General features: G+C 35.8%; 1 protein-coding gene across 2 annotated transcripts in view; it reads right to left on the bottom strand.

Moving 5' to 3' along the window:
* The window catches only part of LOC128983554 (heparan-alpha-glucosaminide N-acetyltransferase), a 178335-nt gene that overhangs the window by 58038 nt on the left and 99983 nt on the right, over nt 1-20314 (bottom strand). For both annotated transcript variants that reach the window (XM_054402867.1, XM_054402868.1), the window contains 2 exons: nt 14786-14959; nt 5155-5276 (listed from right to left, as the gene is read on the bottom strand). In XM_054402867.1, the coding sequence (XP_054258842.1) occupies nt 5155-5276; nt 14786-14959 (296 nt within the window). The remainder of the gene's footprint in view (nt 1-5154; nt 5277-14785; nt 14960-20314) is intronic.

Raw genomic sequence — 20314 nt, 5'->3', positions numbered from 1 at the left:
TATTTTAGATTTAATTGAAAATCAAGTAAGTAAAACGGAAATTTGCTAGGTCTGCAGGTTTGCTGTGACGGGGGTATTTAATATTTTCTCTTACTCCTTGTGATCCTTTCCCCTTACGTAGTAAAGAATTACAATTATTTTCAATAATACCCTTTTATATAGAGCATGGAGGTAACTAACTTTATTACTTTATGAATAAATGTTTAAATATCGTAAAAAGTAATAATATTTCGAAACACCCTGTATGGTGTGGTTTAATTCACTTAAAACTACTCCCAATCGATTTAAAATAACTAAAACCATCGAAAACCACACCTCACTCGACCTTAAACGTAAAAACAAAATTATTCAGGAACAAGGGACCTTCGGAACAAAAAGGGCCCCAAAAAGGGCCTTAGGACGCCCAAAATTTTGGGGACTCATCGGGTCTTCATTTCTCATATTATTAGTAACTCACAGGTGAAATTTCATGAATGTACAAATTTTGTTGTTTATAAAACCCTATTTTACCTGTACTAAATGACAACAGTGCAAATACAAGGGTCAAGTTTTCAAGTAAACAAATGTGCTGATAACTCTCGCCGATTCTGCTGAATCCTGTAGCTACAACTTAACAGGTTTAGCTTTATGAACAGGTTAATAGTAGTCCTTTTGAGTCTCGTAGTGCTATCTCTTGTCTGTTAAAAAAAATTGTTCAGTTTGAGTAAAATATTCTTGATGCATACATTGTGATTTTTTAATACAAATAGTAGGCTACTTTTAAAAAGTAATTATTTTTACTGTTTGTTTTAAATCATTGTGACCTGCTGCCTCAGGCCTAGTGCAACAAACTGTGATATTGTTTTTACGATTTTCTTAATGCTCATTGTTTCTTTTTTTATGAACTACTTCTTACAATCCCTTATAAGTTTATATTTCAGGTAAGTAACACTTAAAAACTGTTTAAGTAGCTATTACATTTTAAACACTTCACTTTTCTAGACTGGACAAATTAGCCCATTTGGCATATTAACTAGTCAAATCACTCACTAATAGTTCCCCACACTAGAGGCATGTTGAGCCCGGTACATCCCGTCCCCGTACTAGAGGCGTGTTGAGCACGGTACGAACCACACTAGAGGCATGTTGAGCCCGGTACATCCCGTCCCCGTACTAGAGGCGTGTTGAGCACGGTACGAACCACACTAGAGGCATGTTGAGCCCGGTACATCCCGTCCCCGTACTAGAGGCATGTTGAGCCCGGTACATCCCGTCCCCGTACTAGAGGCATGTTGAGCCTGGTACATCCCGTCCCCGTACTAGAGGCGTGTTGAGCACGGTACGAACCACACTAGAGGCATGTTGAGCCCGGTACATCCCGTCCCCGTACTAGAGGCGTGTTGAGCACGGTACGAACCACACTAGAGGCATGTTGAGCCCGGTACATCCCGTCCCCGTACTAGAGGCGTGTTGAGCACGGTACGAACCGCACTAGAGGCATGTTGAGCCCGGCGCAGCTGGTTGGCGTGTTGAGCCCTGGCATCCATTTTAAATAGCTAATTTTAAAAACACTTTTCAGCAAGTTTGACGTAGAGACAGTTTAATTGTTCGTGACGAACGATTAAAGAGGGCTAGAGAGCCCGAGAAGCGGTTTTAGCGGTAAAAGTTTATAAATAGAGAAAGAGTAATGAAATACGGCGCAATGCACGTATTCAGCCGAGGAGAGTTACATTTCAACTAAACATGATTTTTGGAGGGGGAAGGGACGCTACCTCAATGTTTCTTAGAGGGGTACCACAAATTTATCCATGTCCATATCACGCCGCATTTTGTAACCAATAGGATTCGTCCTGCATCGGGCAACACAGCCGAGATAGTGTGTGTGTTTAGTGTAGGCTTGTGTGAGTGAGACTCTAACATTTGATATAACAATCCTTAATCAGATTAAAATGAGATTTAAAAAGACAGATTTGGTTTGGAAATAAGCTATCACTAAAATTGAACAATAATTATAATAACTAGTGTACATGTTGCTCGAATTCGAGCAATTGCAAAGTATTACATGAGTTATTTCAAAACAAATAACAGTCATATTTACAATGAGTTTAAAAGAGTCAACTCTAAAGATTACCGGTGAGTAACTTAGACCATGTTTATCTTTGTTATTGATAAACCTAAAGCATTCCGGCCGGTTTTCTCCTTCTCAAAATGCCTCGCTGTACAGGCAACACAGGTCATTGATAGAGGGCCAATTGAGAAAGAAAAGTCGTTTTGGGGTAGTGTTAGGGCGCATTTGTAATCTAATACTGTAGTTGAGATTGTCCAGGGTCAGGTGCTGACTGTGATGAGTTAAAGCCTATTACGCGCCACTGTTCTGTAGCTGCGGTCGTTATCACGATTACGTCTCCTGCCTATGTTTCACGTTGTCGTCGCGTCGGAGGCATTTAAAAGAAAGAAACAACAAATAAACAAATTATAGCTACACAAAACAACGATACATGCACAAATTAAAGTTACGATCAAGCTAACACAATCCGTCATAGCAACACAAAACAACGATAAATACACAAATTTAAGATACAACCATACTAACACCATCAAACTTGGGGGTTATGTTTACACAAACTGAAATAGTAAATAAATGTACTCAATGCGTTTCGAATTGAAAAATAAAGACTGTAACAGCAATTAAATTATACAGCTGATCAAAATGTAAACAATTAAGTTATCCATAAGGATAACATGGGAACTTTCAAAGCCACTGGGGCAGAGCCCAAGGGAATTTTTCAAAAATGTAATGCCAGTTTGCAAATCTACGCGACACGCTCTTTCCAATGAGACGTCAATGGATAAAATCGGTTAAGAAATGGCGGAGGAGTTCAACCGACAAAGTTTCATGTAGCGTATTAATTATATAGATAAATATAGTAATAAGTACTTAAATACAGAACAATATCTGTTTCACTGGTAGTTTTTGTTTATGTTTTCTACTGTTCTATTTTTTTTTTGAATAAAGTATATTTTGATTTGATTTGATAGTTCACATTATTATACTCATATTATTATTATTATACATATTAATATTCATATATTATACTGAAAATAAACGTGAAAAATCTAAAAAATTATTTTAAGCAATAACCATTATTTATAGTAAATTAAAAACTAAAACATTCAATGATATACTCCTTCCAAAGATCAAATTTTTTGGACCTCTTCAATGTTAATTTTCAAAGGGAATTTGTAGAGCCATTTCAGAGAAGTATATGTTAGAGTAAGCATGCATATAAACCTTACTTTTATGGTTTTTGGTTTATTAAATTATAAGTGTTGAGAATAAATTATTGTAAATAATATGAGCTTCCAAGTGGTTAGCTTTTCACATTTTCCATTCAAGAGAAACATATTTGATTCCCAATATAAGATTCCGTTTATTTTTTGTGATGAACAAATATAATAAAAGCATATCCAGGATTTCTATACAGGGTGTTTCAGAACTCCCTACCAATATTTTAGGGCATTGTTCCCGGGTAAGAATTATATCTAAATATCATACTTAAATTGTCCAGAAGTCCTTAGTTACTCACACAGCCGCCATTTTGTTTTTTTCGCTTATCATTTTTTTTTCTACATAATGGTTAAACGTAGGAAATTGAAACTTTGCAAAAACATTTATGACAATTAGACAAAGCTACAGAAAAATTAGGACAAAATTTAGAATTCATAAAACAAAATGGCGACAGTTAAAATTTTTGTTTCTTAAATAACTTAAAAACCGCCGATTTTACAAACATTTTACAAGTATAACTTTTTTTAGGAATTTAATAATAAATCGATTGACACCTTATTTTTTAATACTATACGAATATTAACTGAGACATGACAGCTTTAGTGATACATGACCGCTGGAGGTTATAGTTGCAGTTCATGTCGAGGCATAGGCTAAAGTCTGCCCAACAATACAACAATCACCGTTCTCTTTGCAAGTTATTTTTAAGTAAATTTAGATTATTTTAAACAATAATAAAATATTACATAACCCCAAAACTGTATTTTTTATCAATTATCTATCATTAGGATGGCTTAAAAATTGCACACCTTTTTTACTGTCTTCAAAATTCACACAAAACACCCAAACCTTTTATATCAGCCGTGGGGAAAGTCAACGTACTTGCTTACAAACTAATCAGCTGATTTAATGTTATTGTTTATTCAGTGTAGTCAGTTCCTCTAAGGGCCCTTTCACTTGAGGCCACTGGTGGCCGCCACCGGTGGCCGCCACTGGTTGCCCGCCACAGGTTTAACATTATTTTAAATGGGACCTTTCACACACAGCCACTGTAGTTGCCCGCCACTACACAGTGGCCGAGCAGTGTCTTCTCGCGCAACTGCTAGTCGGCCACCGCCGGCAACTGCAGTGGCGGCAACTCGTCGCGGGGCATTGAATTATATGGGAGCTTTCACACGTAGCAACCAGTGGCCGCCACCGTGGATGAGCACGCAGCTACTATTTTGAATCAGTTCACGTGCAGACTGCAAAGACAAACGCACTATGGTTGTAGTTGTTGAATGTTTTCGTGTTGAATTGTTTGTTTGTGAAAATGAGCGATCAGAAGAAAAATAAAGAGGACGTTGCTGAAAAAGAAAAAGGCAAAGGAAAACAACAGAAGAAGAGAATAAACAAAATAATAGAAAACAAAGTGGATACTGATGATCTAATTTGCGAAATTGAAAAGTAACCGGCTATTCGGTATAGTACGCCTGTGTCTTTGCCTTATTTTCTTTATTATCAATGCGAGAAGAAGGAGATGTTCATTGTTCGACAGCATGTACAGCATTTCTACCAGTACAGTGGCTGTAGTAGAGTGGCTTGTAAGTTGCCTGTACCATCCACTGCAGTTTCCCGGCCGGTAACTGGTGGCCTCGTGTGAAAGGGCCCTAACCTTTTACACTGAGTGTACACTTTAAAAGTGAGTGTAAAAAGTTAGAGGAACTGACTGAGTGAAAAAAACAAAATTGCGGCTGTGTGAGTAACTAAAGGACAATTTAAATAATAATGATATTTAGATATGATTATTACCCGGGAACAATGTCTTAAAATATTGGTAGGGAGTTCTGAAACACCCTGTATAGGGTATAATGACACCCTAAGATTAATAATAGAAAATATCTTACAATGGACATCCTGGTAGAGGTACAAAGAAGGTGAGGAATGTGTGCACAGCCAGGATAGCAATCACTACAATCCACTGAGGAGAAAGAGACAGCACATCAGATAGAACATGAGGTGGAGGTTTCTGAAACATTGTACTTGTATTCAGTTAGCTAAGTACATATTAAAAATACTAGCTTTTGAGCAATAAAATGAAGTGTGTTGAATCTAAAATAGCCATTCATTAAAAAAATGGCTAATTTGGAAATTGTTTTTGTTGCTAAAATAAAGTTGATTCAAAATAAGTTGATATATAATCCACAATAAGTTTTCCTATCGGTTTGGCTTGGATAAAATGATTGTACATTCAATATAGATCAGTAACTCATATCAGCGCACTCTGTTAGTGGCTACAACTTTACCATGGAAATGAAATGTCTAGTTCTATCTACTAATTGTAATATTCCATTTAACACATTCATTATTTAGTATTATGTTTCTTAAATATGTTGATTTTGTCTTTACACCACTTATAATTTCCTTTTTCCTGAATCACTCCTCAGAAAGTCATTTTTTAACTTGATAGGCCAGGCCTAATATTGATTAAACTCATTTGTATTGCCTTATTCCCATGTTCAGTAAATAATCATATCCATGGCCTATTTTTTTTTAACAAAGCCCACAACTTCATTTATATTATAGTCGAATAGATTACAGGAGAATAGGACTGGCCTTTAAAGAGGTAGGGGATGCGACGTTGCCACATCGTTCTTGGCTGGTGAGCTGACTTTCACCTAGAGCCCGGTACCCCCCTTACTCTAAATAATTTATTTGTTCTTGGTGGTATCGGCTATTAGTATTGTTATATTTTTATATCGTATACATACATTATTATGGTTTGATTATTTTCTACACAATTGTCTTTAAAATGGCTCAAACAGCTACCAGATGCAGTTTTTTGAAAAATATATAAACATAAAAATTAATAAATTTAAACTGAATCAATAAATTACCGTAACAGTAAATAACAGTAAATTTATATGACCAAACAATTTGTGTAGCAGTTCTAAAAATCTTCTAAAATATTGCTCAGCTTATTGTTTGATACATGAAACAAAATTAACATGGAAATGAAGATGATACAATCTTCCATATTAATTATTCATCTGAGATGGGGACGCCACCTATGAGCGTATTTTAACCTAAATGAGTGAAGGATGAGTGTAGAATGGAGTGAGATGCCTTGTGTAGCTTTGTTACTGGCCCGTTTCTAATTATAAGCTCACTTTAAGGCAATTTCTTGACAAAACGCAAGGTCGGCTGTCGGGCAAAGACTGAGTGCGTGGCACAACTTGGCAACAGACAGTTTTCTTGAAGCTGATTGGATGCCGCTTGCCCTCACACCACCCGACTCGAACTGGTTTTGGTTCCTATTCTGTAATCTATTCGACTTGATATAATATTAGTAGGATAATTAGCAAAAATATAGGTATTAATTACTTACATAATTTGTAAGAGAATTGCAATATATCAAATTTTGTATAATATAATTCAAAATTAGTCCTTAAGGAATCTAAACTCAAGTGAGCAGTGATAGCATACTGTTATAATTTTTAATAGACTGCATTTGAATTACCAGCTGATCATATGATCTTTATTCTTATTGATTACTATTGTTTATGTTTAGTTTCTATTCTATGTTAATGGAATAATACACTTTTTTATCTGATTTATCTTTTATTATGTTATAAAGAGTTACAACAGTTTTGGCGACGAGGTAAAAGTATAAATTTGTTTATTCATACATTAATGACCAGTTACATTTTTTTTCAATTACCTTTTCTTCAAATAACATGTTAAGGGGACTGTAAACGCCTATATTAATCAATGTTAACTTTATGCAGCATATCTTAAAAACTATACAAGATAGAGACATAATTTTTTTTTGTATTTTTCATTAGCCTTTTATTTACTATGCTACATGAAATTATTTACCTAGGTTAAAATTTCAATTTTTACTGGAATTTTTAAATTTATAATTTTTTTCAATATTTTTTGTAAATAAAAAAATTATTTACAATATTGTTTTTTAATGAAATTTAAAATTACCATGTAGCATACTAGCTAATCATATCAGGATACTGTCATAAAAATTTTGTAAGTCTATCTTATATAGGAGCTGAGAAAACTTACATCTAAGTTATAAAATATTCACTTTCGGGAAGAGCAATTTAATAAAAAAACACGCGTGGGGCGTGTGATTCTCCTGTTCGAGGGCTGGCGAGGCCCTCGAAACGCTTGTTATAGCTTAATAAACTATATTTTTACAGGTGTTCTGATTTTTTCCTGTAAAAACTAATTATACCACAGAAAAGAGGAGATTTCAAAGAATAATAACATATAAAAAAAAAGAAAATTGATTTTTTTAAAAAAATTTCGAGTCACAGTCCCCTTAATAACTACATCTCAGGCTTAGGAACATTCAAGTTACAACAACAAAATGAACTCAGAACAATTTGACAAATTCATAGAAGGCCAGAAACAACAAATGGATCTTCTATTTCTGTTGTTTGAGAAACTAGAACAAAAAATGAAAGATAACACACCAGATCCAACTGCTCAATTTGAAAGTTACAACTCAGAAAAAGAAAGATTTTCAGCCTATATTGAACGATTTAAAAACTATCTCAGCATGAAGAATGTGTCAAACAAAACTAAAAAAGCTCAAATTCTATGTGCATCAATCGGTTCTATCCATTACAACAACTTAGTTGCATTCAAAGGACCTACAAAGAAAATCAAAGACTTGGAATATGAACAGCTAGTTGAAGCCTTTGGCGAAATGCTATCGCCTAAAAAGAATACTGTAGTGTCGCAGCATTACTTTTTCTCCACTTACCAATCAGAAAGTGAAAACATACCTGACTATGTTGCAAGTTTGCAAAAACGACTTGCTGACTGTGAATTTTACATAAAATGTGAATGCAGAGAAAACATTTCAACAGCTCACATTTTCTTAAGGGCTCAATTCATTAGGGGCATTCGTGATAATAGCATTCGAGAACAACTTTTACAAGGAAAGGAAGAGAACTTTGATGAAATAGTCAGGAGAGCTATAGCTCTTGAAGCAGCCCAAATCCAGTGCAAGGAACTTTCAAACATTTCAAAACCTCTGATCCCTAGTTCTTCAGTGCCAGATATAATGAAAATTCAGAAGACCACTAGACACGATCATCCATCCACTCGGACATCATCATCATCATCATCAACATCATCTCCCTGGAAAAAACCATCATACAAGCATCGATCAAGCCAAAGAATCGATTATGAGTCCTTAGGAATCAACAATCTTTGCTTCAGATGTGGAACATCGAACCACCGATCAAACCAGTGTCGAATAAGGCGTGAAAAACTATTCTGTGAAGCATGTAAGAAGAATGGCCACATTCAAAAAGTTTGCATCAATACCCTGACCAAGAAATATGCTTCAAGTAAACAAGTTAACCGATTCTCTGACAATGATATGATCAATGACTCACAATCTGATTGTTCCTACGGGGCATGCAACATAATCAGTTCAGTATCCAAAGATCAGAAAATCATCAACCTCTACGAAATTTAACCTGGACATGGAAAGTACATAGTAGAGGTAGCGATAAACCACAAGAAACTGAAGATGGAAGTAGATTCTGGTGCACGGTACACAATTTTACCAGAGGATAAGTTCTTAGCATTGAATTTGGGAATAGATCTTCAACCTTCAAATCTAAATTTTCGAGCTTATTCCAATGATATTGTGCCATGTAAAGGAAAAGCAAAAGTTACATTACAATATAAAGAACGATCTTTAAAAGCAGAAGTGTATGTAGTTTCATCAGGCCACGATCCTATTTTAGGTAGAGATTTGATCCGTGCTTTCGACATTGAACTAAAACAAATCGATCATGACATGAAAACTAATCCAAAAGTCCATTTGGTTGATGGCAACAAAAAGAACTTTCAAGATATGAATAACATTCTGAATGAGTTTGCTTCAATTTTTGAGGAAAAAATTGGTTGTGTTCCTAACATTCAAGTTTCATTAACTTTAAGAGATGACGCAAAACCGGTATTTACAAAAGAACGTGATGTCCCATATGCACTTAGAGAACGTGTTGAAAAGGAGTTGGAATCTTTAGAAAAAGAGGGAATCATCACTCGATTGCGACAAGTGACTGGGGATCACCTCTCGTCATCATTCCCAAACCAGATGGTGGACTGAGACTTTGTGTGGATTACAAGTGCGGTGTAAACGAGAGGTTAGTCTCGGCTAATTTTCCTATAAGGACGGTTGAAGATGTTCTTAACAGTCTCCGAAATTCCAAATACTTTTGCAAACTTGACCTTTATAAAGCGTACTTACATTTAGCAGTAGACAAAGAAAGTAGTGAAATCCAAACTATGTCAACACATAAGGGAACCTTTCTCATGAACCGTCTCAGTTTTGGCATAAAAACCGCTCCCTTAGAATTCAACAGAATTTTGTCACAAATCCTCAATGGACTTAATAAGTGTGAAGCTTATTTCGATGACATAGTCGTCCATGGAGCAACCCAAGCAGAATGTGCTCACAACCTTCGAATGTGTTTAAGAAGACTAACAGAATACGACTTACATCTAAATCGAAAGAAATGTACATTTTTTGAAACAAAGATTGAATACTTAGGACATCTGATTGAGCAAAATAAAATCAGCAAATCTCCCGAGAAGATAAAGGCAGTGATGGAAATGTCAAGACCGCACGACGCTGATGAGGTCAGAAGATTTCTTGGAATGATTACTTATTACTCACGTTTCATTCCAAATCTATCTACGTTGTCCTGTCCCTTAAGGGAGTTGCTCAAGAAGAAACACCGTTTTCAATGGACGACAGAATGTGAATCATCCTTCCAAAAGCTCAAGCAAGAGATTTGCAGTGACAGAGTCCTGATTCCTTATGATCCAAAATTGCCAGTTGTACTTTCTTGCGATGCAAGCCCTGTTGGCATTGCGGGAATACTTAGCCACATCGTAAATGGTCATGAACGCCCTATCGCTTACACATCCAGATCACTAACACCTGCAGAACAAAATTATAATCAACTAGATCAAGAGGCACTTGCTATTATATTTTCTGTTGGAAAGTTTCATAACTACTTGTATGGAAGCCAGTTCACTCTTGTCACAGATAATAAGCCTTTGAGCAGAATCTTTAGTCATGACCACTCTTTGCCGAAAATGACAACAGCTCGATTACTTCGATATGCTTTTTTCTGGATTCAATTATAAGTTGAAAAACAAATCAGGAGATGAAAATGAAAATGCTGATTGTTTATCTCGAGCACCTTTGTCTCAAGACTCAAGATCAACTGATATGAAGATAAATGAAGAAGTTCACCTTCTGTATGCTGAGTCACTTTTCCAAACGGTTCAAAATCGATAACTCCCTGGATTGTGCGCTCAGGTTGAAGTAGGGCTCGAAAATTGGTCCGCCGCTGCCTCGCTCAGTCCGCGAGGAGTGGGGATAAAGCATAGATCTATTAGATCTCTATATAATGGATAAAGGCATGAGTCACCCTAGTGGCGAGCGTCGCGCCCGCTCTCGCCGTGTAATGCTATGATAGTTTTGTGGAAATATTCCGAGGATAATTGATTGTAACGAACTTAAGGAGGTTTTATAGGCAGATATAATTAATCTACGTACTTGCTCACACTTTATCGACTATGTGTCAAAAGTAAATCCCATAAGAAATTAAGTGATGTCATGAAAGAGTTAGATTTATTAATATTTGAACATGAAACAGAGCAAAATATATCACAATAATTATTTGTTCACAAAGCATGTCATCATTTGCTGCTGTGAGGACCAATTATTATTGAGATACTTTGCAACATTTAATTTTATAGTGTATGTTTCTTTGTCATACTGTGATTAACGTGTTTTGAAAACATATTATGTTGCTAAATAAAATGAGTGTATAATATTTAATGCCAATATCTCAAATGTATTGATTATTCTCACTGAAGTAAAATAATAACAAAATATTTTCTCAGGTATTAAATACTACTGTCGAATCCAACATTTATTCTTTGATTCTATGAATTTTATTAACTATAGACTACCGATAAGCATTAAAATGCATCAACATACGCTTGTAAATTTAGTTACCATTCTTTGTAATGTAATGACATATTTGATGTAATAAAATGATAATAAATGCTAGAAACGCAGTATCTAGATCCCGTAAACTGGTGCTGAGCCGGCCGAGCTCCTAGCGCCAATGCCGCGCCAAGCGATTTTATGCCTATTTTTAATCGCTTAAAAATGATACAAGCAGACTCCGTATCAAAAAAGCTTCAAATAAAAAATTAAATTAATTCTTTGACCTAAAACTTTGCCGCAGGAATTTTTTTCCTGACCAAAAAATAAAAAAGTTCCTCGCTTACTACATTTTTCATGTTTTTAATGGTGTTAAAAAACTATCATCAGTTTTAATTTGCCTAAATAAATTATAAGAAATATGTTAAGGTAAAAACTAACTAAATAGTAAAAAGCACTGGGTTTTTCAGGAAAATAATATATCAATTTGAAATTTTTATGTTAACAAATAAATGTAGCAGAGCAGGTTGAGTGACTGTATATTTGTGTAAAACAGAGAGGTTCATTCGGCCCGTCCGCCTCGGTATCCCGCCAATTCGATTGACGGGCACGGACCGTTTTTCCACCACCTAGCGCGCTATCCAGTACAGTTATTATGGCTGAAACTCCTGATTTTTTGTACTGAGCTCCACTAAGCCTTTTTCGACCATCCATGTTATATTAAACAACAAGGCGACAGTAAAAAGAAGTAAACATTACATTATTACCAGTGCGATAACAGATGATAATTATGCATGTAGAAGGAAAAAACTAGACGACAGCAGAAAACACGGAACACAGTAGTTGCACTACGCAACGCAACAAAAGACGCAGTAGTTTTGATATAAACAGTACAAGTCACAACCTGAACTTTTCAAGAGTGAACCTGTGCGCTGATAGCGAGTGGTGTGGAAGGGGAGCGGTGCGTTCTTATGTAGAGTGGGAGGGGGGGGGGGGCGGCACGGCAGTGAGGCAGGGTGGCATGGCGCCTTGACTGGGATGGCGATCAGCTGAAATTGTAAACAAACTTTGCCGTGCTGCTAACTAACTATGCTATTAGGGCTCTCAGTGTTTTCTTCTCCGTTGCAATTTATATTGATTGCTATTGTAAAATTATTGTTTGTTTATTACGTTATGCAGTTTTGAAATTACTTAATTGACGTTCCTTATGACGTTTGGCTCATTAAAAACTTTTACAAACTGTATTAAACAAATTTTCTGCACCAAAAATTTGCCGCCCCTCAACCCTGCCGCCCGGGGCAACCGCCCCCTCTGCCCCCCCTTTGTTCCGGCCCTGAACTCATCAATCACAAAACGAAGTCGCTTTAAAAGAAGTTTTTCAAAAACCTTTGAGGCAATGGGGAGGAGACTGATAGGCCGGTACTAACTAACTTTGATGGTTTGGTCATTTGGCGGTTTTCCAGGCGTTTGAATCATTATAATTTCAGATGTTTTCCATTGAGCAGGGAAATGCTCAGTTCACAAAATGGAATTGAAAATTAGAGTAAAGAATAAAATTGCTTTTCTTGGAAGTTCCTTGAGAATCTTTCCTGTAATAAAATCATACCCAGGGGCTTTGTGCAGTTTTATCCCTTAATAACGTTTATCACTTTAGAAGATTGAACCTGAGATATCGGCAATGACATCTGATTGGGGGAGTCGAGGAATTCTTCAATTTCTTGGTAGTTGTTATTCAAATTTGTATTTGGCGTGAACACTGTTGAAAGGTGGTCAGCAAACAAAATCGCTTTCTCTTCGTTACTTCTGGCCCATGACCCGTTGGGTTTAAGTAGAGGGAGTACTGGAGTTTTAGTTTGTTTCATTGTCTTAGTAACCTTCCACAAAGAATAGTTTGTACTTTCAGTTGGAGACAAATTTGCAGTAAAATCACAAAACCATTTATTTTTAAGATTCTTTAGCACTTGTTTTAGATCTTGAGAAGCTTTATTTAAATTGGCTTTATCCCTTTGGTTAAGTGACTGTTGCCATATTCTTCTTAGTCTTCTTTTCTCCGCTGTTCTCCGCTTTATCTCAACTGGATAGTTTATATGATTCAAGTTCTTTTGTTTGTCGCCTGGAGTTGATTGCCAGCAAGACATTTGAATTGTAGAATTAAGAAACTTTACCGCATCATCGATTTCATCTGGCGTTTTCAGGGGTATTTTCAAAAAAATATTTTCATTCATAATTTGCCAAAATTTTTCCCAGTTGGTCAGTTTATTAGAAAGATTTGCTGAGCGTTGTATCAATTTTTCTGAAAGAGCTAAGAGAGTTAAAGAGAGTTTTTAAGGAGCTTAAAAAAAACAAATAATTTAGTATATCAAATAAGTGTTTTTGTATGGTGATTGGTTACGGAGAAAATAAAAAAATATGTTAATTTAAAATTCCCATGTTATTCTTATGGAGAATATTGTAAAATGTTGTTGTTGGCTTGTTTATGGATATTTTGATCAAACTTGGCGGATTTATTTATTTCATACTAAGCTATTGGTATTTTAATAAAAACACACACTTTATTAGTTTCCCTGTAGCAGCTAACCTTGGTACTCGTTAAACATACATTTTTATTTAATAGATTAATTGAAAATCAATCCAGGCAAATTGAAATTACCTTAGTTGGCTGGTTTGCTGCAGCGGGGGTATTTTTTTAATACCTTGTTTACACTGTTAACTTTGATTCAATAAAGACCGTTTGTTAATTGTGGCAGGTTTTTTGTGACAATTACTCCTCCGAAACTACTGAACCGATTGACATGTTTTTGGTGTCGTTGGGATGAGCGTAACGTGAAGTTGTGCAGGAAACTTTCTTTTTAGGAAAATAATTAGAGAGTGAGGCCCTTGGGCCCTTTAAAGTTTTGTATTTCTCCATAAGATTAGCATGGGAAAAAATTATTATAAAACTCCAGCTGTTGTCAAAAATTAAAAGTGAGAAGAAGAACATAAGTTAATTGTAAACAATCAACAAGTTTGCTAATTTAACAGTTTGGTACAAACATTTACTGACTTGGTTGAAATTAAATATTTACTATTTGAATGTGGGTTGGCGTAAATATTACAATGGAAAAAAGCTTGGATAAATTGATATACTAAAAAGAAAAATCGATTAACACTGTGCTGCATTTCTTAGTAATCATTGAAAGAGCCGATTTGCAAACTATGTTTCAACCTAATGCGGCTATGAGTAAGGCTATTTGTAGAAAACACAAAAAAACAAGATCAGCTTTTGAAAAATGATAAGATATTTACAAGAAATGTTGATTATATTGATCTGTTAGGTAGGTACATCTTAAGTATTTCCATAATCTTTGAGTCAAATCTTTTAAAGTCATCAGAAATTATGACTTTCATTTGTTTTAAAATAACGCCTGTAATACTTAGCAATTGCTCGAATTCGAGCAACAGGGACACTAGTTAAACTAGAATAGCCTAGAAGGCATATTGTGTGTATAATTGAACTATCCATGTGATGTAGGTAGTAAAGCCAAACATTGATTTACCTGGTGACTTGTGTCCCTGGATGGTCTATGAGTGAGGAAGATGGCAAGTGAGGATACAAATAAGTAGACGATGCCAAACCTCTGTAACACTCCGAACACTCTAAGGGTGCTCAGCTGTGGCCCCACCCCGACAGTGTTGAGCATCAGCCCCAACAGTATGAGGGTGCAGCCCCGCTGTAACATAAACATTAAATTATTTTTAGGCTACTACAGCTCACAGCAAAACTCCAAACCTTCTGGGTGTGCTCAGCGTGGCTCGACCCTGACAGTGTTGAGCATTGGCCCCAACAGTATAAAAATGCAGCCCCTCTACAACACACAAGTCTAAGGGTGCGTCCACACTGGACGAACAATAATGCTCGCTAACATTTCACTGTTCAATGTTTACTTGGTGTGGACGCCTAGACCACTGTTATAACATACACCACTTAAGTTTACTACTGCAACACTCCAAACACTCTGTGTACTCAGCTGTGATTCCTGCCTTGAGAGAATTTCATGAATAGTTTTCACCATACCTTTAAAATATCTGTTTTTGTTTATCTTGTACTTATCATTTAACATATGAAAAGAATTGTTTTCAAGCAAGTGTTCTCCTTTCAACTATTTTAAAACATTGCCAGGAACAGGAAGTGGTTGTTCGTGTGTTTCAGGCGTTTATTGCTTCATTTTATACAAAATATCAGACAGTTTTTGAGAATGCAATCTGAAATTTTCCTTAATATGACACTTTTATGCGAAATACGCATTTTTTTTTAAAACACAAACGCAAAAAATACTTCAGCCTTACTTACTTGGGCAATTATATACCCCAAGTCGTTGCCAACATAACAATCACTACAACAAGTGTGTTGCCAACACGATGATAGCATAAAAAATATTTCAACTTTTAAAATTGGTTGGGAAGTATAGAAAGCGTTGTTTAAATTCAGTTGTAGACCGCGTGTTTTGTTGATAATAGCCAAAATAAACATTAACAAAGCATATTCATAATAGCCAGCTTGGATAAAAATATTGGATTTGAGAATACCTATTTATTTAAAACTGTAGATTCATGTAGTTGTTTTAATTCCCAATAACATGAGATAAATGTTATTTGTTATAACCTTATTTAGCTTCATAAATCAAATCTGTAAAATACTGTACCTATTCGATCAGTGGCCGTTTCCACATTGCAACGAAAATGTAAACTTAAGACTTTCTCCGTATTATTAGATCAGTGGTCATCATCCAAATTTTTTTCCTTTGTACTGTGTTTAGGTCAAGGCGTATTTTTAAAACATATGCTATGATTATTTGTTTTGTTTACATTTACATTGTTATTTTATTTTGTAACCATCATGGCAACCAATAAGGCCAATGTTAAAATTTAAAACTTTGAGTAACTTTTAAATTATATATGGTAGGCATTATCAAAAATTGAAATTTGTATCGTACAAACCATCCAAATATTTGTAAAAACAACCTTGGTAAGTTTGGCTAAAATATGTTCAGATGTTATTGAGTTATAGTGTTATAGTCCTCGCCACCCTAACTTATTGATGCAGCCCGAGGCCGCACATAGTATATTTAGTGCGGCCTTGGGCTGCCTCAAGTTAGGGTGGCGAGGACTATAGAAAGTTTGCATTGAAGTAGATGCATTGAAGAGCTTAAACTTAAAAGAGCTGAGTACTTAGGTTTGCTGCTACAGGGAAGACAATAAAGTGTGTTTCATTGAAATATTGATAGCTTAGTATGAAGTAAACAAATTTTCCAAATTTCATCAAAATATGTCAAAAGACAAGCAAGCTACAACACATATTCTTCATTAAAATAATATAGCAATTTTAAATTTACACTTTTTCTGTAACTGTTAGGCATACAACAACACTTCAATATACTAAATTATTTGTTTTTTAAGCTATACAAAATGGTTTGGAAAGAAATTGCAAAATTTTATGTTTTTAGGGTGGAAAATGGGAAAACTTCATTTTTACCCCATAAAACTCCCCATAAACCCCAGTTCCCATAGATTGATTATGTTGGTTCGCAAATTCGTTTTAATTAATGTAGGTTTAAACATTTATGCAAAATGTCATCAAAATTGGATCAATTTTGCTTGAGTTATTGAGCTAATGGACATGTATACAGGGTGTCTTGTAACTCTCTGGACAAATGTATAATATAGCGTTACTGCTTAGGTCAAGACAAACACATTTCAACATAGGAACACGGGTCTGTGGAGCCTTGTTTTCCGTCTGTCTGTATTTATGTGTTTTTACCAAAAAATTAATAACTGCTAAACGTTTTGAGATTTTTCAAAAATGTTTATCTTATTAAGATCTATTTTTGTTTAGGATTATACTAAAAAATCATCAACTATTTTAAAACGGCGGCCATTTAAAATATTTGATGCCAAATTTCACGAAAACAGCTAACTTTACAAACAAATTGCAAGAGACAAAAAAGTTAGTAAAATTTATGTTGTTTCCAATGATAGGTAGGTACCTTATTTTTTAAGAACGGATAAATAATAACAGAGAAATATGTTGGAAATAATGCTAATACTCCTTTTACATTGTCTAAATATCTTTACAATCACCTGTTATACGTCAATTAGGAGTTTAAAAACATTACAGCTAACAGCTGAATAAATAATTTGTTTTTGTTTTTTATAAAAGTAGTACCTGGGGACCGAGCTTTGCTCGGGAAACTTTATTAGTATGCTCTTAGGAGTGTTCTTTGGTAAATGTAATTTGACCCGAAAATATTGTTTTGCAGTTTATTTAACTTCTGTTAAAATAATATCGTTGACTGAAATAATGAGAAAAAAGTTTTTTTTTTTAAATTTGTTTGAAGCGTAAACTGCCTAAGCTAATAGACAATACCCAGTATTTTTCAGAAAATCTTCATACCTTCCTTCCCTTGAAGTATTAGTCACTGCAAGAACTTTGCTTTGCTCTCGCTCCCCAGAACATTTCCTTTAATCTTAATTTTTCCAAAATGTAATACCATTTTCCGGAAACTCAGGACTTTTTCCGACATAAAACAATTACATTTTTGCATTTAGTGAGAAGAATTCAGTAAGGGGACACATTATAAAGCAATGATATTACGGTGGGTTATCTTGAACCTTTGCCATAAACAATATACTTCACATTTAAATGTTAGATGCATTTCAAGACCAAAATTAATCTCTTGAGACTTAATAAATCCTCATCTTATGTAGCCTACACAAAAGATACTCAAGTATATGTACAATGCTGAAGTATATTGATAGATGTATTATGTGTTGTTGCTATTAGTGCAGCTCATGTACTAGACATCTTCTCTTTTACTTTAAAATGTTGAGTAGGATTACTTTTACAGACTCTCGCATGATGTCCTGTCTTGTTACATTTCCCATCAGTTGCTTCTCTGGCTGGACAGCGATCTCTAGAGTGCGCCTGTCATGCCCACAAAAATGACACTTGCCATTGACATTTTTAATAGCAGACACAGTCGCTTCTTCCTTTTGTTGTAGTTGGAATTCGTACGGTACTGACAGTAAGCTTGCTTTGCCAATTCATTTGTTGCACAAGTTTGCATTCCGTACATAGATTTGGGATAGCTCTCGACTTGAGCTTGAGCCATTTCAAGAGCTCTAGACTGTTTCACTGCTTCAGCTGGGTCTAAAGTTTTATTTTCAAATAGGACGTGATTGAACCATGCGAACGAGAACATCTTGAAAATTAAGAAGTTAAACGGGGCAAAGCCCACGGGTTACAGATAGTATATATATATATATATATATAAAACTATAAAAGTTTTGACCACAGCAGTGTAGGGAGGGAAAGAGGGAAGGGGGTTGTTCATCGAAGTATATTACACAACGGGGGTTGACTCATCAGTTCGCCGAAATTCACAGCAGGTGGGTAGGGGGTTGGGGTGAGTGCAATGAACTTGAACTTGACAGCAGTTGCTATGCGAATGCCTCTTACCCTGCGCCAGTAGCTTAATGCACTACGCAGTGATTTGATTACTGTTCAGTACAGTAGTGTGCAGTTCATTACATTACACACGTATTGAACGAGATTCTACTAAGGGAGTATGTGTTTTCCATGGTTCTACTATGGTCTATGCATATATATATATTTATTTATATATTAGAGTGGTTTTTTACCAGTTTTGTTTCGGGAGGGAGTTTTCAATTCCGTATCAGTGGAAATACTGGTTAATACATTTCACTTTCTTTAAAACTGCTTCTTGAGTTTGTTTTCTTTGAGCCAACCGCTTACGGCTCTCGGCTCCACTAGTTTTTTCAATGAATTTTTCACTGTTCATGGGCCTACTTTCTTGTATCAAAACTTCTCTATTTATTTACTACTGGTTCACTAACTGCAGTGTGAGTGTCAACACTGACTATTTTTTATAGTGACTGTCACAGTTTAGGTTGTGTTGTGACTGATTTGACGACTGTGCAGCAGGCACATGAACACAACCTACTGACTACTGTGAGGGAGGATTACTGTAGCTAGTCTGGGCGCGCGGACCCTTGTGTACTTACCGTTTCCCACGCCAAAGCCATGAAGACAGCGCTGAGGCGCTGAACAACCCCAGAGAGCCTTGTGGGCCAAATGTTTTTGGAAATGAGCAATAAACACTCCCCTCTACACCCCCTGCCCTAGCGCGGCCGCGCGCCCAGACTAGCTGCAACTACTGTACTGGACTGGCGTGGCGCCGCGCGGTAGTTGATAGTGGTGACTTGTGGGGATGGGGGTGGGACTGGGAGGGAGAGGAGGGGCACATCAACCGTAGGCCTGTAGACTATACCTGGCCTTGGCTGTTCCCGTAATTTGCTGACATCACCCAAATAGCAAACAAAAAATCAGCTGATGTATTGCCATATAAGTATTTATTTGTTTTGATTTGATTGTTATTGTTTTTATAATTTTTTCTCAATGGTAAAATGGTGCTTGCAATCTGAGTGACGTCAGCATATGACGGGAATAGCACACCTATGTATTTTCCTTCCACCATGCAGGCCTCCCTGCCTCTGATAGTATAGTGAGTGCGCCCGGTTCACACTGCTGCCTGCCTTTCCCTTGACTACACGAGGTATAACCTGAAGGTCGAGTAGTTTCAATTTTGTTGTATTTATTTATTTTTGCAATAATGGAAAATCACTTAACTACAAGTTGAAATCACCCATTTTATTTTTGAAATCCCTGCTGATAAAACCCTATTTTTCCTAGTGGTTCAGGGCGCCCCCCAACCACCGGCGCCCCTGGGCATATGCCCAGTCTGCCCGTTTATAAAAGTGGGCCTGCAAACAAAGACAAACAACAAACTGTTTTTTACACAAAAGATATGTTGTACAGGGATATCTATCCTGACACATAGATAATTTTATCCTGAGTTTGTTTAAATATTACAATAATTTGTTTTACATTTAAGCTTTTTAGGGACTTATGTCCCTACAAGCCTAGTGGCATTGGTGTTATAAATTTCTTTTAACATCAAATAAAGCTGATAAAGTATAATAGGCCTAGGTTATTCAAGCTATCCAAG

This window comes from Macrosteles quadrilineatus, unplaced genomic scaffold (assembly GCF_028750875.1).
Source record: "Macrosteles quadrilineatus isolate MER2022 unplaced genomic scaffold, UCM_ALF_1.0 Scaffold_1__1_contigs__length_201487025, whole genome shotgun sequence".
NCBI classification, from domain to species: domain Eukaryota; kingdom Metazoa; phylum Arthropoda; class Insecta; order Hemiptera; family Cicadellidae; genus Macrosteles; species Macrosteles quadrilineatus.
This window is presented reverse-complemented; position numbering and strand designations above follow the sequence as displayed.